General features: G+C 39.1%; 1 protein-coding gene across 1 annotated transcript in view; it reads left to right on the top strand.

Annotated features, from left to right (window-relative positions):
* ABCA13 (ATP binding cassette subfamily A member 13) overlaps positions 1 to 19,874 on the top strand; it is a gene marked incomplete at its 5' end in the record, with an annotated part of 484,952 nt that overhangs the window by 124,801 nt on the left and 340,277 nt on the right. Inside the window, 4 exon segments of the mRNA XM_079150399.1 lie at positions 556 to 750; positions 4,398 to 4,562; positions 5,531 to 5,708; positions 8,448 to 8,587. Coding sequence (XP_079006525.1) covers positions 556 to 750; positions 4,398 to 4,562; positions 5,531 to 5,708; positions 8,448 to 8,587 — 678 coding nt within the window.

Below are 19,874 nucleotides of genomic sequence, written 5' to 3' on the forward strand. Positions count from 1 at the left end.
TAAAGATGGATGTGCAATTTCAGAAACAGTTCCATTTAAAATGTTTAAAACCCAGCAGAGGGTTGAGCTCTACTATAATTTGGATCTTGAATATCCTTCAAAGACTGGAACTTAGGCCACAGCCTGGTGCTATTAGGAGGTGGAGGAAACTTTAAGAGGTGGGGCTTAGTGGAAGGAAGTAACATCATGGGGGCGTGGCCTTGAAGGGGATATTTAGGAGCTCACCCCTTCCTCTCTCTGTGTTTTCCCCCTGCCATGAGTTGGGCAGCTTTGTTCCCTTACCTGCTGTCTGGTTGAGTTTCTGGTCAACACAGGCCCAAAGACAACACAGCCAACTGACCATGGATTGAAACTTTAAGCCATGAGCCCAAATCAGTCTGAAGCATTCTGTCACAGCTATAGGAAGCTGACTAACAGGTTTGCACATCTGCAGGTGAGTCTTCAGCACCCTGGGTTCCTGCTCCCTGGCAGATTATCCTTGAGAAAGCTGAGACTACCCGACAGAGGTGTAAGATCCTGGGCATAGTTGCTTCTGACCCTCCTGCTTTGAAACAGGTTCTCTCCAGTGCCCTTGCCATGGCTTTTTCTGGAAAGTGTGATCAAGATATTCTTCGTCTCCTGCTGACATTTCCTGAGGACGAAACATCTTTGCTTGCAATGAAGGAACTCTGTGACTTGCCTGGGTGGAAAGTGTATCCTCTGATGGTGGTGATGAGTCAGAACCTGAACCTGCGGATTTTCATTTACAAAGTAAGGAGAATCTGCTGGGGCGTGTTGACCTTCTGCAGAGGAGATGCTTCCACGGCTAGGGCAGATGTGACAGTAGTTTATGCAGTCATCCTCATCTTTGGTATCCTTGGGGAATTGGCTCCAAGACCCACTAAGGGTACGAAAACCTGAGGATGCACCAGTCCCTTATATAAAATAGTGTAGTATTTGCATATAACCTACACAGTCCTCCTATTTATTTATTTCCAGTGCTGGGGATGGAATCCAGGGTCTCCTGCAAAGTGCTCTGTAACTGAGTTGTACCTCCAGCTCTTTCTATGTACTTTAAAGCATCTCTGGATTACTTATAATAAGTATTGTGATATAAATGTTATGTAATAGTTGTTACACAATACTATTTAGACAATAATGCCAAAAAACTGTATCTATTCAGTATAGACACTTTTTTTTTTAATATTGTCTACCTTCAGGATGATTAAATCTATGTGTCTACAAGCCAACTGCACCAGCTGCAGTGAGACCTGTTGGTCACTGTGTGACTCTGTGGCAGCCTTGGTTGCCTGTAGTGTCATCTGTTGGCTTGTTCTGAGGCTGGGTCTCAATGAGGCCTTTCCAGAATAAAGAAGTGTTTAGGAGACCTTGCAGGGTGACCTTGCAGACAGGGCATGGGGACTTCTGTCTTCTGGCCAGTGTTGGTGGTCAGTTATACAGTCAGTGAGAAAGGAACAACAAAACCCGCCATGACCCCTAGCACCAGGTTTCCCTCCTCACCAAAGGCCACCTTCCTGGAGTGTCTGGCAAAGGTGGATTGATCCCAGTCCACTCCTGAGCTGCCAAATCAGGTGCTGCCCTGTTCCACCACGGCCACGCCTTTTTCACTCCTGTCACAAGTTGGACTGTGGCCTCTATTACACCACTGTGATGTCCCCCCACTTTGCAGGACCTGCCCTGCCCTGGGAAGGGAAGGAGGATAGGCAATGCCAAGTGTCTGTGTGACCAGTTCTTTACACCATGACGCCCTTAGCACATAGTAGTAGGGTAGGGAAGCACATTAAAGATGGTAATGTCTGCAGGAAAGAACTGAAAGTGAAAGGCCAGTAGAGTTAGGGCAAACCCTAATTCTACAGGTCTCAGGCCATCCACTGGGACTAGCCTTGATCTCCTGATCTTGACCTGCTCCTTCCCAAAGTCCCTTCTTCTCTGGTCTCCACAGTTTGAATCTTTACTTACGTTTCCTGAAACCTCATCCTCGATTCTTGGGGCATGATCTTGGTCCAAGTTCCATTGTTTTCTCTTTAGGGACATATTTTATTTTTTACAACATCTGAGTTGCAGTATAGCAAGTTTACTGTGAATGCTTTAAGTCCTGGAGAACAGTTTTGGGGTCAGGAAAGGGTAGACATGCTGTTCCATCCATTCCTGGTCTCCTGTCATTCAAAAAAATCCAATGGATAATTGGATTATCCATTGTTGGTGTGTACATGTGCATGTACTCAGCCACCCACACAGGCACACAGGCACACAAACCAAGAACAAATACTAATTTTCAGAATGAGTGCATTTTAAAGCCTTGAGGAGGATGAATATTTCCTAAATGTCTTCCTAATTTGTGAGCCCATGTCTGTCTTGGTGGAATGAATACTTAATTTCTTCATTCTCTCACCACAACCCCCTCTTTCCACTCTACAAAATGGCTTTTGGGAAGCAGATATAGGATCATCAATATAACAGCATTTCATTGACCACTCTGTTATGTGCCAAACGTCTCTGATTTGGAATTAGTGCTTCACACCCAAATAATTATTTTGACAAAGGCCATCATCCATACCAAAATCTCTTTGGAGGATGAGATAGTAGATTGGATTCAGTTTCCCAGACACAGTGAAGATGATATCACTGTTAATTAGAATGCTTCTATCTATCAGGAACCTCCCATGTACACAGCTTTCTGAAAGTTGAATTGATATTCGGAGATGGAAGGGTAGACCAAATTCCAGTGCCATGCATTGGCACAAGGGTTCAAGTGTAACTTCAGGGCACCCAAGCTGACATTCTTTCTGTTTTACTTGACTGACAATGAATTCTTTTTTTTTAAACTATATATTTTAGTTATCAATGGATCTTTATTTTATTTATTTATATGAGGTGCCACCCAGTGCCTCACATATGCTAGGCAAGCGCTCTACCACTGAGCTACAGCCCCAGTCCCTGACAAAGAATTTTGAAGGCTTCTCTAAGAAATGCTTTGCTGGATTACTTGTGCACATTCACCTTTTGGTGCCATGACCGAATCCCAGTTACTCCCTACCCCAATTCAGGGTCACTGTGTCACTTCCAACTGCAGCTATAATAACAAACTAAAGTAGAAAACTTAATAAGAGCTAAAGCTATTTCTCCTGCTTGAGTCATCTTTATTGTCTTAATGGACAGGACCTCATTGTTATTAGCACAGTATTAATGAAGGATGGAACTGAGATTTTGGGTCCCCGAAAATTAGCCATAGAACCAGTAGCTAAGTGGCAGGAGCAGAACTCTAATGAACAGAAATATAAAGCAGTGACCATGGGGTTCTTTGCCCCAGTCTGCAAAGAACCCCATTTTCAGTATGCAAATAAACATGTAGAAGGAGGAGATTCCCTCTGATGTTTCCCACCTGTAGGAAGAGGTGGTGTTTGCTAATTTACCCATTCATTTGACCCATACTTATTGTGCAACTAATATTATCACATACTTTTCTATCTCTGTTAGCTACATATGTGATCAACACAGTAAAGAAAAAAAATCCAGCCTCCAAGGAATTGGCATTCTAGAACTGAGTATGTAGGATACATACTATGACACAGGATGATAGCACAAGTAGATTTAAAAGAACATTATTGGTTCTATTTAGTTATACATAACATTAGGATTCATTTTGACATAATTGTAAAAGCATGGAATATAATTTGCTCTAATGTGGTTCCTTCTTCCTGTCCCCTGCTCTACTGATCTTTTAGCTGTTTAAGTTTTTTTCTTTTTTGTGTCTTGTGGATAATACATGATGGTGAGATTCACTGTGGTATATTCATAGATGTGCATAGGAGAGTTAGGTCAGATTCATTCTGCTATTCTTGACGAACACTAATATCTTTAAAGAACCTGAGTTAAATTCCCAGCTCTGAACCATTCTAACTATAAGACTTAAAGAAACCTGTCCTGTCTTTGAGTCTCAGTTTTCTCATCCACAAAATGAGCATTAGCATGCACAGTCCCCAAGGTGTTAGAAGACTTGAGATGATGTGTGCATGTTATGCATACAGTGAAGCAATAGATAAATGTAAATTGCTTCACACAAAAGCATTGTTTTCTTTTCAGTTTCTTCTCAAATTTCCACCTTAGGCACCTCAAAGATACAAAGAAATGTTTTGAAAATGACTTGAGTTTTAACCATAGATCACATTTGTTCCTGGTTTACATTTTAACAATACAGGTACAATTTAATGTGCTCCAAAAAAATAGCTTTATCTACTCTAATAAAGAGGATTTTTATAGAGTACAGCAAAGATGTCTCTGAAGTTGAAGAGAGAATAAAATCAAATAGCCAAGTTTTCAGTGCTCAAAAGATGCTTGTGAGAGTAAAAATACAATGTTGGTTATTTCATTATTTTTTTTTGTGTGTGTCCTATAAGACTCTTATACCTTCTGAAGCAAATGGCTTGCTCAACTCCCTGTTGGATGTCATTTCCAGCCTCAGCGCCCTACTTGCCAGAGCCCAGCATGTCTTCAAATACCTTCCTGAATTTCTTCACACATTTAAAATTACTGCTTTGCTAGATATGCCGGACATTGGACAGGTGTGTGTTTGATCTTTGCTCCTGGGGAAATGTTCACATTTTCTCTTTCTTTGCATTTGTTCCCTTTTTTCCTTTATTTCTCTTCCAACATTTCAAATTCATATTGGAGAGCAAACTATAGGGATAGGAATATCTCTTAATGTCTCTGGAGGCAACAACATGACAGAGTGAGGTTTGACATCTCCCTAAAAACCAGATGACAGAGATGGTGTTGAGCCACATCCCACCATGGTGGAGGTTGGGAGAGTTCATGTATTGTCTATGAAGTACAAAATTACTAACTCAATTACTAGCACAAATGAGATTTCAAGGACCTGTTTAACTTAATTCAGAGAGCAAATTGCTTTCAAGAACCTTAAAACATTTATTTACATATAAATAATTGGCTAACAAATTACTGATCATTTTTTTGAAAATGCAAACACAAGCTTGAATTAGATTAGTAGTGTGATATTAATTTTTGCTTACAGTCTCTTTGCCTGGGATGGAACCGACCAGGGATGAGGAAGAAGTACGTGGTTGTGTAGAGTCAAAGGTGCAGAATGAGGAATCAGGTTGCAACACTCTCTAAGCTGCCTGGGAGGTACATTCTAGTATCTTCATCAGCTAATGAACAATGTGGATAGTTATCAAGTATCAGGGTGATTTGGCAGTGTGAACACACATTAAGGCTATTGATTACCTAAGTTAGTTATATCTTATGAATTAATTATTTATGACTGGACAAACAACAAGGATTCACTTGTGTGTGCCATTTTCCTCTTTTACCAGGGACATTGACCAGACAAATCACTGTAGTAATTTGAAAATATCCCAAGGACAGAAAAGACTCAGTGTAGAGATTCCATTCTTTTAACTTGTTGAATATTTTGCATGTTTAGCTGGAGAAGGGACTGCCTTCCAGAAATCTGTAAGAGAATTGTTTCAGGTCAATGCATAACTGAAATTTCTTTTTGTTAAATTTTCAGGTTTCACAAAATGACCAGGCTAGAAGTTCAGCTTTTGGTTCTTTGCAGACTGTGATGAAACTGGTTTGCAAGGACCAAGCATCATTCCTTAGCAATTCTGACATGTTCCTTAATTTGCCCAGAGTTAACGAACTCTTGGAAGATGACAAGGAAAAATTCAACATTCCTGAAGATTCAAGTAAGACAGTAGTAATCAATATTTATTTAGATAAAATTGTATATTAATAATTAGCCCTACTTCATACTGAATATTCTTTCTGTGCAAAATGCTGGTGGTACATAACAGTGTAGAGTTTTCTCCTTCATTTTTAGTACAGTTACTAAGTGCTGGCATAGCAGGTGGTTTTGGAATGTCCCAGTACTCTTGAGCACAACTGATATTCTCACCTGTATCACCAGTAGTATTGATAAGGGTCCCAGGGATAAAACCATCATTTCGGCCTTGGCAAAATGGCAGTATCATACAAAGAAAACCTTTGTGTGGCCTCCTATAGATCTTGTCTATAAAGTTTCATTTCAAATGGAAGAAGATTGATGAGTGATTTCCTTAGTCCTACATTAAGTGCATGCATTTTTTTAATTTAAATTGTTGCAGTGCTGGGAATTGAGCTCAGGGTCTCTATCATGTTAGGCAGGTGCTCTCCTGCTGAACTACACGCTCAGCCCAGTGAATACATTTTAATTACAAAGGTAGAGTACATGCTGGGGAGGGTTTTGGGCTCAAACTGTTCAGCTTCCTCTACCAACTACACATTGCACATCTTTGGTCACATTGCCTCTGAACTGTGTTATTCTCTTCTACAACATGGAAACAACTGTACCTACCTCATAAGGTTGTTGTAAGGTACAATGGAGATGATATGTCTTAGCTGCTTAGTACAAGGGTATAAACACATCTTCTGTTAAATAATAAATCACTACTGACTCTGTGGCATAAGACCGCAAACATTCGTCATCTCATAGTTTCTCTGTACGTCTGCACCCAGGCACTGGTTAACTGGTCTTTAACTCAGGATCTCACACAGTTGTAATGAAGGCGTTGGTTGGTCGGGTCTGGGCTTTCAATTGAAGCTTGTGGTGGTTGTTGGTAGAATTATTTTCCTTGTAGCTGTAGAACTCATGGAAGCAAAGGCAAGGCCAGCAGGTATATCTCTTGGACTCTAAGGCTTCTAGTCTCCTTTAAGGAGTTTACCTGATTGCTCAGCCAGGATACCTGATCACGTAGTCCTTAGATAAACTCCAACTCAGCAGATTAAGGGATTTAATTTACATCTTCAAAATTTCTTCTCTTTAGCGGTGAAATCTCATCCTGGGTGGGGCATCTATCACATTCATAGGCTCTGTCTTCATGGGACAACAGGAGAAAACATAAGGCAATAATCTGAGGGCTTGTATAAGAATTCTCCTACACATCCAAAATATGTCTTTGTGTATTTCATGCCTAGCCTGGAAATGAAGACAAGAGTATGAGTAGAACTGGGGATATAGGATTATATAGGTTTAGAGATAGAGAAAGAGGAGTCAAATGTAATGCCCTCAGAGCTGCCTTAGAGGCAGTCAGCCAGTATATTCCTTAGCTGATGGATAATTTGGATACCTGTCAAATATCAGGGTAATTAATTAATTAGTATAGGCATGCACTAAGGCTATTCATTTGAATAATTTTTGCTATGTTCTCTAATTTTCATTTTTTCTTCTGTTTTGCACTTGGGATTCTTAAGGGTGATTATACCTCTAATTCAGTTGTCCGTCTGTCCATCCATCCATCCATTCAATCATTAGCTAACAATATCGAGGATCACTTTCTGTGTCGGTCCTTTCATACACTTTATTTCAGATGATTGTCACAGGAACTGTTGGATAGCACCAGTACTCTCATTCTTCAGAAGACATGCTGGTAGCTCAAAGAACATTAAATGGCTTGTTCAAATTCACTCAGCTCACAGGTGGCAGATGTCAGGATTCCTGGTTTCAAAATTCTTTTTCTGCACATAAAAAAAGATGATTCTCATTCTGTACATGGAACAATTCTAAAATATCAATTGCTACCATGTGCATTTTGCTTGCGATGTGAAAAGAGGAAGTTGTTAAAACATAGAGCAACCTCCATAATCAATGCTTTAAAATGTGTTATGTAGTCATGCTCTTAATTTATATTTTAGGAGATTACTTTTATTAATGTTATTGTATTTGGGATAAAAATTATTTTTTTTTCTGTTCAAGTGAAGTTGGGAATGTGAAATGAACACTGAATATGATCACAACTGTACTTTTCATACCTTGGCTCTTATGAATCATAATATTAAAGCTAAGATAAATTTCCTTCTTAAAGTGTTCTATTTGTGGGTAAAAGAACTAGTTAAATTAATGTACTGAGTTAAAAACCTTATAATATTTGATTATTAATTGTCGTGGTAATGAACTGCCTATTGATTTAGACAATTAATTTAAGTGAACTTTTAATTGCAATCATCTAGCCTCACAAAAATAATGAGAACCACCATGAGGAATTAAGTATTTGAGTGAAAATAAAATGATTTAATGTATCAAAAGTGCCAGCTTTGGTAGTTCTGCATAGATGTTTGAAAGAAAATCCAGGAGCAACTTGTAAAGCTGACTCCATCAGAAAAAGTGAATTTAGGTCTCAATGTTGTGACTGTTGAAATGAGAATTTTCTTGATTAAAACCCCAGTTTTTAAAATAATTGCCATTTCCATTTTCAAGTGTCTGTGCCATTGCTCTATGGATCACTTAGTTTGAAAAGGTGAGAGTCAAAAAATATTCTTGGTTTACTTCCCAAGTTGAGTTGTTTCATCCATTGAAACAAAGCCATTGTGGAATTGTAAATAAGTTTCTCTTTTAACCTGGGCATCCTGTATTATGTAACACTTTCCTTTTTTTCTCTTAATTATGACAGCCCCATTTTGCTTGAGGCTTTACCAACAAATTCTCCAGTCTCCAAATGGCGCATTGGTATGGTCTTTCCTAAAACCTATATTACATGGAAAAATACTGTATACACCCAACACTCCAGAGATTAACAAGGTCATTCAAAAGGTAAGTTGAAATGAGTGGGAGTCTCATTGACCATACACCCATCCTACCAGGAAGAAATCTTTACATATGTCAATCATAATTATTATATGAATTGGATTATATAAAATCTTCTTTTGTTGATTACTATTTATTTTGACCTGAGGTGTTTTTGTTTGTTTGTTTCTTTCTGTTACTCTGGTTGTGAGATGTGAAATATTGACTCCTTCTTTTGGAGGACATTTTGGAGGCAGGGAGTATTATTTAGAATCCTGAATGTACTAAACTCTTAGAGCTTTAATAGTTACAGTCAAGGACAGCTAGGCACAGTGGTGCATACCTATAATCTGGTGGCTCTGGAGGCTAAGGCAGAAAGATTGCAGGTTCAAAGCCAGCCTCAGCAACTTAATGAGGACCTAAGCAACTTAGTGAGACCCTGTCTCTAAATAAAATATAAAAAAGACTGGGGATGTGACTCAATGGATACGCACCCCTGAGTTCAATCCCTGGTACCAAAAACAAAACAAAACAAACAAACAGGTAAACAAAAAAGTCAAGGTCGATTAGAAAGGAGGACAGTTTCAGGTTAGGCAAAGGGGAACAGTTCTATGAAAATGCAGAGAACAAAAACTAATCTGTTTTGCTTGATGTATCATCCAGTACTTGAGAAAGAGGCAGACATGGCACATACAAATTGATATGTTCATTAACATTTGGAAATTGATGTTTCCCAACTCAGCATGAAGCTTTATTTGACCCCATAGAAAATAAGATGAAGTGGCCGAAAGAGTTTCCCCATTAGGAATTTCTATATCATGAGGTTCTGCTTGCTCTCCTCCTTTATATTTTTAACTTCTTGAATCTGTTTATCACAGAATATATTATTATCAACATTTGAAATTTCTTCTTCAACAATTGTGTCTGGGCTTTTTTTTTTTTTTTTTTTTTTTGGTTTCTTTCCATATGGTCTTTTCCTGGGAACTTTTCTTGTCTCATGGTGGCTTGAGAGCCTGTAGATGCCTCGAAAGGGGACATTTTACCAATGACATGGTAATGACTTGATCTTACTGTTAGACACAGAAGAGGAGATACCTGTTCTGTTAACTTCCAAGTTTCAAATAGCATTAACAACTTAAATACTTAAAAGTGCCATGTAATCATATGATCATGTCAGTTTTGATCAAATTCACTTTTACAAGTTTCCTGTTTCTGGGAACTACAGACATTGTAATTTCTACAATGCTGTGTGAGGTCACAGTTAAGTTTCCTGGGATCTTTGTCCTTACTACTTACCTCAGGGAGTACATTTATCTTTGCCCATACCAAATGGTATTTATAATTTTTTTAATCTTGAAAATATTCTTTAGAAAGAATATTAACCAAAAGTCTGGACTCATAATGGAATCATAATTATTTAGATAATAGGTTATGAGCCAGAGTTATCCCTGCTGTCAAGAAAGTTCTTCCCCCAACTGTCACTCCAAGTCTGTGCTTGGGAGAGATGCTCAGGCCAGGGTTGGAGCCAACTTTATATGATTCCTTTACTATATTAAACTCATCAGGGTTCTGGATAATTTAGGAATTTCATAGAAAATGACTCTATATCACTATCTTATTTTAAATTTAATACAGCCAATGAATTTCTTTTTTATGATTACATGATGCATTATTACATGTTAACATCATCATAATAAGAATATATTTCTCTAATTTTACACACTGTGCTATGTTTTTCCATACGACAATTAGCATGATGGTCTCTGCTTTGGAAGGTCTAACTTTGCAATGAGGAATAGATGGAAAATAGCTGAAGAAACAATTCAACAAGAGATGCCGTCAATGCAGCAGAGGTGTGGAGTGGGGAGTGACTTTTCTTAGCAAGTAGGGCCTGGACAGAGTTGTGGGGAGGAGATACACTCTTAATGTGTGTTCTGAGGATAATGAGAATTTTGGAAGAATAAGCAAAGATTTCACTGGTTCTTGCTTAGTTGTTTGTTGGATTGTATAGGTAGGAATAAAAGTGTAGGCCGTTTTACTTATTCTCTGTGGCTGAAGATCATGGGGCAACTGACCTTAAAGCATTGAATCCAGGATGAATTATTTAGGCTATCAGTCATGGCCAGTTCGTTTTATGGAAAATTCATTCTAGTCTTTAGATACATGGTCTCATGTCCCACACAGCAGGCAGAGAATTGCTGCTTTGCCATGTGGGTCATGTGAAATATCTATACTGTTGGACTGACTGATACTATAAATGCTGCCATACACCACATGTGAACATTTCAATCAGTGATGGACCACATTAATGGTGGTCTCATAAGATTATAATGGAGCTGAACAGTTCCTGTGGTCTCAGGATGATGTAGCAGTTGTTAAGGCATAGTATGACCTGTTACTTATATATTTTGGTGATGCTGGTGTGGACAAAACTATTGTGTTGCTGGTTTTATAAAAATACAGCACAGATAATTGTGTATAGTGTATCATAATTGATAATAAATGACATTAATTTATTTATGCATTTAATATGCTATAGTTTTATTATTTTAGAGTGTACTCTTTCCGCCTATTAAAAAAAAAAAGTGTGCTGTAAAACAGTCTGCTGTGTTATACCTGCAGCAGCTTCTCCCATCTTGTCTTGACCATGCCTTGATGGGCCTCCCCCAGCTAGGTTTCAGTCAGAACACATGACATCTCCTGATGGTAGTTATCAGAATGATTCAGTCATTGACGCCGTCCAGCGGAGTCAATTTGGCGCGGGAGACAAACGAGTAGCGAGGCTCTTGAATTCGGAACGGTTTATTGTTGTTTCAGGAAACCTGGGAACACCCGCACTAGAGGAGAGCCGGTTTATATCCCCTCCAGGAGGTGAAGGGTAGGGCTGACGCCAATTATGCGAAGATTAGGCGAGGAGCTAGCTGTCTAATCACGGTAAAGGTCAAAACAAGCAGGCATGAGCAGGAGCACTCGGGAACACCTGTGCACGCGTTGTGTGCGTGGACTTAATTGAATAAGGCCAATGATAAATCACCTGGGTGTGCTTATGTTAATCAGCCTCCTCACCACCGATGTGATCAAAACAACCTCTGGCTGGCTGCCAGGCGCCATCTTGGTGTAGTCCGCATGGCATAGCCCCCAACAAGTCATTATGTGATGCATGACTTTGCTTATTACTTAGTCTCATTCTCTTCATTACTTTGTATTAAGTAGAACCATACAAAGTCATCATTTTTGCAGGAAATTTGTAACACCATGGGCAGCACTAGAAGCATAATGTCAGGATTAGAAATGTGTGTATCGTTGGGAAAGCTGGGTTTTGGTCCTATCCTTCCTAACTCTGGCATGTGACCTCAGACTTACTGTGTCTCTTAGGAGGACTCTTCTATCTATAAAAGGAAATCCTAGATGTGAACCCCTTGACCTCACCAGAGTGGGATCCAGTCTCACCCACTGTGTCGTCTGCAGAGCCAGCATAGTGCAGTGGTGCAAATGGTTGTTAATGAAGAACTTGTTAAATTGTGCTGAAGTATGAAGGTTTTTGTCTCCTTCTCTATTAGAGCAGAAGATATTGCTCAAATTGCTTTCTTAATTAAAATGTTTTCCTAGAAATTAAGTGTCACTTCTTCTTCCCTTTGGTCACTAGAAACCCCCTGTGTCAGAAAACCAAGAACGTCTTTTTTCTTGTGACAACAGTTTGCTCTGAAGTTACTGATGTGGACATTCGACATACCTGTCCCTGTGGGTCTATTGATTTGTGCCTGAGCAGATTTCTGCAGACCAACAGTGGACTGCAGCTGGTAGCAAGGGAGCTGATCAATTATGTCTGATTTCTAGCTCATCCTGTAGTCCATTACTTTCTGGAAATTGAACATGGTACTGTGTACATGGGCCAAAGGGTGAGAACCATGTGGGCCCCTGTCCACTGCTCGCTCCTGGGGATTGTGGCCGCCCTATGACTCTTGTGCAGAGCTCTACCTTATTGAGGGCCTCAAGACATTAACATCCCTGCTTCAACCTCCCTGAAGCCTCAAGATTAACTCCTGTAGCTTCCACCTCTGTCACTGTTTTTCTTTTATAAAATATCTGACTGTTTAAAATTTTAATTTTCGATACTTTAAGTGATCTTGACATAGTTAAGAAATTTTTTAATCTTTTCTTAAGTCATTTCATGGCATCTATATTTCAGCTGTTTTCTGAGCACAGTGTCCATTTTGTTATTAGCCAGTGTACCACTCAGGATCCCATCAGAAAAAGAGGAAACAGGTCAAGGTTATTATAAACAATTATTAGTATAAAAAGATAATGGAGTAATAAGATTGTTATAATAATAATGTGCATACCAAAGAATGCAGTAATGACAGATAAGGGAGAGCTCCTAGCCCCAGAATGGGCACAGAGCACACAAGAAAGAATCAGAATTGGAAGTGGCTTCTGCAGTCTGGCTTGAGATCCTTACTTCATTGGAGAGAGTACAACTGCGGCCCTCTAGGTGGTGGAGTAAGTCACTGAAGCATCTGAGAATGTTTACTCTGAAGTGTCAGAAGTTTTCTACTTTACAACTTTGAAAAGGTTCACAGTGACATGCCTGGGGAAGTCATCCATGGGGACACGCCACACCAGCAGCATTCCCTAAGAAACCATCCTTTGGAGTTCTGTGAATGTCGCCTGTTGGAGTATGTTATCTGTTGCTGGCTGTGCCCACAGCAGGTACCCAGAAGTAGAAAAATGGGATGTCAGGGACTTGCTCTCCAAGGAGCCAGTCAGAAGCAGCACAGTCAAAAGGAAGAGAAAAATCCTTCCTCCATTATCCTTCCAGTGCCATCTACTGGCAAAGCTTAACGTTGTGCTAACTGCCCAAGGAGAAAGATGAAAGGACGAAGCTCCATTATTGTAGAGCAGACAATACAGGGTATGCTGTGAGTTGCAAGAACATAAATTGGTAAGTGGCAGAGTAAGTTATAAATCATAGTCTTATTTTTAAAAATGAGACTATTGAGTAGTAAGCCCATCAGTTCTTAAATGTAAGTTTTAATTTATCAAATTATAGTGAATAGATATAGAAGGAGAGACATGGGGGAAAATTATCTAATACATGGTTAAGAACCCACAGTCACTGGGTTCTGAGGCATACACCTCATGTATGCCTCAAATCTACTATAGGGATTAGCAGTTGTCATCCTCATTTTACAGGAAGGAAACTTTTAGGGATAAATAACCTTGTCGAGTTCTCCCAACAGGTGGCAGAAATGGCACCTGAGCCCAGTTCTTTTGGATGCCACAGTCAATGTTTTATTTTTTTCTGTTATACTTCAGTTTTTTTTTTCTTCTAACTGAAGATTTAACTGTGGATAAAACTCACCTTCTACTCTAAGAGTGACTGATCTTGGTGTGAAGGAGACAGCATCTGCATGACAGTGCAGGCGATAAAGACCACTTCTTGTGGAAGGAGTTTGCTTCAAGCTTTGGGATTGGGATGTCAGGTTATGATGGGAAAAGGTTGACTTTCAGTCTCATCTCTTTGTTGTAGTAGATTTTTATTGAATCCAGAAGGAGAAAAGAGGGAAAATAGAAAATACATTTGCTTGTAGTCCTTGGACTGCAATATTAACAATATTATTGCCTCAAATGTAGTAGACAGAACCACTGCTTATTTCTGCAAGGTTCGAGGAACCATCGTGGACACTGTTAAACGAAATCTCATTTATTTCTCTTAAGAACCAGGTTTGGTAGGCAGTCTTAGACTGATTTTACAGATTAGAAATAAGATTGGGGAGGTTTACTTTTCCCAAGTTTATTAACTGGTAAGTGAAAGTGCGTGGTTCAAATCCCACTTTGATGGATTCTGTGGCCAGGGTTCTTTGTATTGGCCGTATTTATGGTATTAGTTATTGAATGCTAAGGATCTTATACAGTAAAGTTGCTTTTATTCAGTCTGGGATATTGGTTAGCTAATTGAATGCACTGACATCATTTTTTATTCATTTGCATAGCCATGTGTGGCATTTAATCCATCCTTAGACCTCTGACAGTCTTCAGAGTAAGGTCCCTGGTAGGATGAGAATGAAGTCACAAAGGTTAAAGATTGATACAAGACTGTTTCTATTTTTATCATTAAATGGGCATAAAGCCTGGTGATTAAGTAACTTAAATAGAAATGAAAGAACTTGTCTTGGACACTTATCAAAGATGAAAAATGTTAGCCAGCAGAAGCTGTCTAGGACTGGAATCTATAAATAGAGTCAACCTAGGCTGGAGGCTCACAGGTTCTGCACTGGGGACTCTTTACACGGATAAAGAGGTGTGTGAAAGAGAGTTGTGAGACCTCCAGGCATCTAGGCAGGTTGGTGTGGTCCCCAGGGAGCCCTGGTAAGGGATTGGAATTCATACCAATCTGCTTTCTGACTTCAGGCATCAAATCAGTGATTTGAAAGCAAGTTTTCAGTGGTTCAGTCTGGAGTAAGGCTCTCAGGTGAAAGAAAATGTCCAACATGGAAGATGTTATTGAAATTCAGGAATGTTGCCAGAGTAGAAGTAATTACATTTGATGAATAGAATTGTTTGAAATGATATCCTGTGAGACAGCTATTCTCTGAGAAACCAGTATGGATAGGCTTGTGGATATACTTGTTCTGTGAGCACAGACAGCATCTGAATCTTGAGATGGACATAACATTGCTCTTTTATAAACCCTCTGTGAACTTTTATAAAACCTCTGTGAACTTCCATCATCTGGCCTTCAGATTCAGTTCTACCAGTTAGAGTTCAGACCATGAGATGGAGGCCACCAGACAAACCAGCAGCCACATCTACCTCTGTGAGAGACAGATGTTACTGCCATATCTGCTCTACAAATAATGCAATCGAAGCCCAGATTGCTGAGACTATTTGCTCAAGGTCTTGTGACTAGTCAGTGGCTGATTCAGGACTCAAACATGCCTTGGTCTCTGCACCCTTCTTGGAGTTCTCTGGATCATTCTGTGTCTACTGAAGGAGGGCACAGGAAGGTTATCGTTGGTCATTTTCCAACCCTTAAAAGTGTGTATACTGAGAGGGAAAGTAGAACATGGCCATAGGAGAGGAGAAGGTTGGAGGGGCTCAGGTTTGCACTGTCTTCTCCAGGGCTCCCCAGGTGGATTATTATGCTCCTTATGCTGTCTTCTTCCTCTCTTAGCTGCTTGATCATAGATGGTGTCCACTTGGAAATAGGGTCTTATTCCACAAAATTTAATCAATGACATAACATATTTGAAAATGAGAAAAGAATATAAACATATGGTTCAAACAAGGGAAACACTTAAAGATGACTTTTAAGCAAATGAAAAGATGATTAAACATATGCATGGTAAGAGAAGGTAAATCTTGAAAATGAGCAGCACCCAAATGAGCTATCGTATCAAAGTGGGAAAGGCCCCAGATGGTACATATTTTGTTGGTTGATGGTATTAGGAGAGAGGAATTCGCTTCCATGACTGGTGGAAGCATATTAGTATGATGTCTTTAGGACCATTTTGGGAATATTGATAGATATTGAAATACTGGTAAGTATTACAAAGACATATAAGACTGATAAATTAAAGTTTATTAATATAAATTCACATATAAAAGTAAGAATATATAGTGTCATAATTTGTAAGCTCTAGGAATGGGAACTATAATAGGGAATTAGTTGAATTTTTCTACCTACATAAAATAAATACTAAGTAACTCATTCAAAAATGAGTTAGGCTGGGTACAGTGGTACACAACTGTAATCCCAGTGACCCAGGAGACTGAGGCAGGAGGATTAAAAGTTCAAGGTCAGTATTGGCAATTTATCAAGGCCCTAAGCAAATTAACAAGACACTGTCTCAAAATTTAAAAAGAAAAAAAAAAAAAAAAAGGAAAGGTCTCAGTGTAGCTTAGTGGTAAACTGCCCCTGGGTTAAATCCCTAGTACCTCCTTAAAATGAGTTAGATATAGACTGATTGCAAAATTTACTGCTAAATGAATTTCGGGCAAGATGCAGAAGAATGTGGGTAGTCTGAATGAAGAAAAGTAATGCAGTGTCTGCACCTGTTTTTAATGTGTGCATGACCTCAGGGAGGCCCCTGAGGAGCTGACAAGTGTTTCCTCTGTTTGGAACTAGGTTCCTGGGGTACAGAGTTGAAAGGGAGAGGGCATCCTCACCAACCCCTTTCAATGCTTGGAATTTAGTATAGGGTCCAAAAAAAGGTGTACATGATAAAATTCCAGGAAGTCTGCCTTATTGTCTCCTGTTGTTTTGCATTTGGGACTGAGGACATAACAAATCAGAATTGACGCTGGCGTCCTGGTGTTCCAGCCGTGTTTCCTCTAGATGTTCCATCTAGCCATGTTTTCTGTCTGGGATGGTCAAGGCACAGGCCCCTTTGTTTCTGGAACCACAGAGCAGCCTTTTACTTTTCCTCCCATGCATCTACTCGCTCATCCATTTGTGCATCCATCCTTTCATCCATCCATCCATCCATCCATCCATCCATCCAATCATCCAATCTATGCATCCATCCAAGATGGTAAAGAAATGGGTTCTTTCTGGTATGAAAGGGATTAAGTGGTAATAGGAGATGCTTCTTCCCTGAGTTTTGTCCTTACTGATTCCAGAAAAATAAGAAGGAAACTTTTTTTTCTTTATTCTTCTTCTTTACTTTGAATATCTTTGCTTTTCAAATCTTTACTTTCTTCTGCCCAGTTTCCCTTTGCACAACAAGTAAAAGATCTGAGAGAGAAAAGGGTGAGGGAAATAAGAAAGTAATGGGTACAACAGAAAAAAAAAAAAAAAACACACTAGTATCTCATGTTTTGATCCAGTAACATTTTAAATTTTTTCCTCTACTTTTTAAATAATAACAACAAAATAACTGCAAGTAAGAGAGAAATTGGCTATTTTCTAAAATCAGCAGTTAGTAAGTGGTATGTAGATGAGAAGAGAATCCAAATCATTGGATCTCCTAGTGAGATGAAAATAAATGTAAGACTTTAATCATGAGATATCTGAGAATCATGAACCATTTTCAAGTGGGACTTTGAACTCTGATCCTTATTGGTTTTCAATCATCTTATGAAGGTGATCAATTAAAAAATAGTGTGAACTCAAACATTTAAATCTAGATGATTTGCAGTTTTTATTTGTCTTTATTTATCTTTGATGCTCAGTTAGGCTTTCATATTCTTTAGAAAATTGACTTTTTAGGTTGAGGTTATTGAGATTACATGCACTTGTAAGAAGTAACAGAAAGACCCCAAGTACCCTTCACTACGTTTCCCAATGGTAACATCTCACAAAACTATAGTGCACTATCACAACCAGGGTCCTGACATTTGTAATTCACTGATCTCATTCAGATTCCCCCAATTTCACTTGGATCTATGTGTGTGTGTGTGTGTGTGTGTGTGTGTGTGTGTGTGTGTGTCTTATATGTCTGTAAGCATTGAGTTTTACTGAATCTCATCAGCTGTGTAGGTTTGTGTATCCTCCACCAGAACTCAGGCAGGAGAACTATCACCACAGGGTCTCTCATGCCATCCTTTTATGACTATGCCTCCTTAGTCCTTACAGCATTCCTCTCCTGGTTCCTGGATCCTGGAAACCACTAGTATGTTTTGCATTTTATCATTTCTAGATCGTTGTATAGATAGAATGAGATGATATGTAACTGTTAGGAGTTGATTTTTTTTTCACTTAGCAGAATTCTCTAGTGACTTACATTGTACAGATATTAGTGAATCATTCATTTTCACTGCTGAATAACATTTCATGGTAATATATGGGCCCCGGTTTAACATTTTTTTTATACTGAAGAGTGAACCCAAGGGTGCTTAACCACTGAGCCACATCCCCAGCCCTATTTTAATATTTTATTTAGAGACAGAGTCTCACTGAGTTGTTTAGAGCCTTGTTCAATTGCTGAGACTGACTTTGTACTCATGATCCTCCTGCTTCAGCCTCTTTGGCTGCTGATATTACAGGCATGTAGCGCTCAGCTACATTTTAACAATTTACATATTGACATTTGAGTTGCTCCAGATTTTGGCTACCATGTCCTCTGTTTCTCTGTCCATGCCCTTCCTGTGGATTATTTGAAACTTTCCTGGGATTCTCAATTCCCCCAAATGGTTTATTTATGGTATTTTTGGATGCATCTCTTTGTAGGATGTTCTCGTGGTGACTTTGCATATTGCAGTACACATGTGACTTTTCACTATCTACTGGTATTGACATTTACCACTATGACTCAAGTGTAGGAATCATTTCAACTAGGACACTTTACTTCCTCATATTTCAACACACAGAGGCCCCCTGAGTTATGATGGGGCGATGCGCGAATAAAGACCCCATTGTAAATTGGAAATATTCTCAATTGGAAATACAGCAGATGCTCCTAACTAGTGAATGTCACAGCTCAGCAGTACAGGACACTGTAGGGAATTAGTTGTTTGTCCTTGTGACTGGGAGCTGTGGTTCACTGCTGTGCTCAGAATCCTAGGAGAGGATCATATCACATGTTTCTTACCTGGGAAAAGATCAAAATTCAAAGTTTGAAGTATAGTTTCTCCTGAAAGTGTCACTTTTACATAATCATCAAGCAAAAAAAATCATGTCAAATTTCTGAAAGTTGGGGACCATCTGTAATTGTCTTCTCTTAAAGGTGTCATGATTTTTCAATCATCAAAAATAATTTATAAAACTTATGAGGAATAGAATACTAATACCCATATTTCTGACTTTTCTATTATTTTTTTCCTTTGCTCTAAAATTTTTTCCCATATTTCCTTTTTGCTTGAGGAAACATTTCAATATTTTTAAGTTTTCCTCTATCTGAGAATGTCTTTATTTTCCCTTCATTTCAGAAAGATATTTACACTGAACACAGAATTCATAATTAAAAATTCTTTTCTTACAGCATGAAAAATATCAGGCCACTTCCTCTGTCCTCCATGATTTCATATGACATACCTGATAACTTTCACATTGAGTTCCCTGTAGGTAGCATGTCATTTTTATCTGTCAGCTTTAAGGATTTTTCTATCTTCAGTGTTTAGAAGTTTAATTGCGGTGTGATTTCCTAGCTACCTATCATTAGTGGGTGTCCCAACTGACCCCCTCATTGGTGTTATGGGGGTAGCTCATGCTTTCTGCAGGACTCGCTCTAGCCAGGGAATGAGCATGGCTGAGCTGCCCTCTGTTGCTGGGTTGTTGGTAGGGAAATGCAAGGTCTGGGGCAAATTCTGTTGGGTGGAGGTGATGACTCCCTCCTGCTGTGTTGCTCTTCCCATTCTGGGGTCCATGAGCAGG

The sequence above is a fragment of the Sciurus vulgaris genome (genome assembly GCF_902686455.1).
Source record: "Sciurus vulgaris genome assembly, chromosome: 8".
Classification (NCBI taxonomy): Eukaryota; Metazoa; Chordata; class Mammalia; order Rodentia; family Sciuridae; genus Sciurus; species Sciurus vulgaris.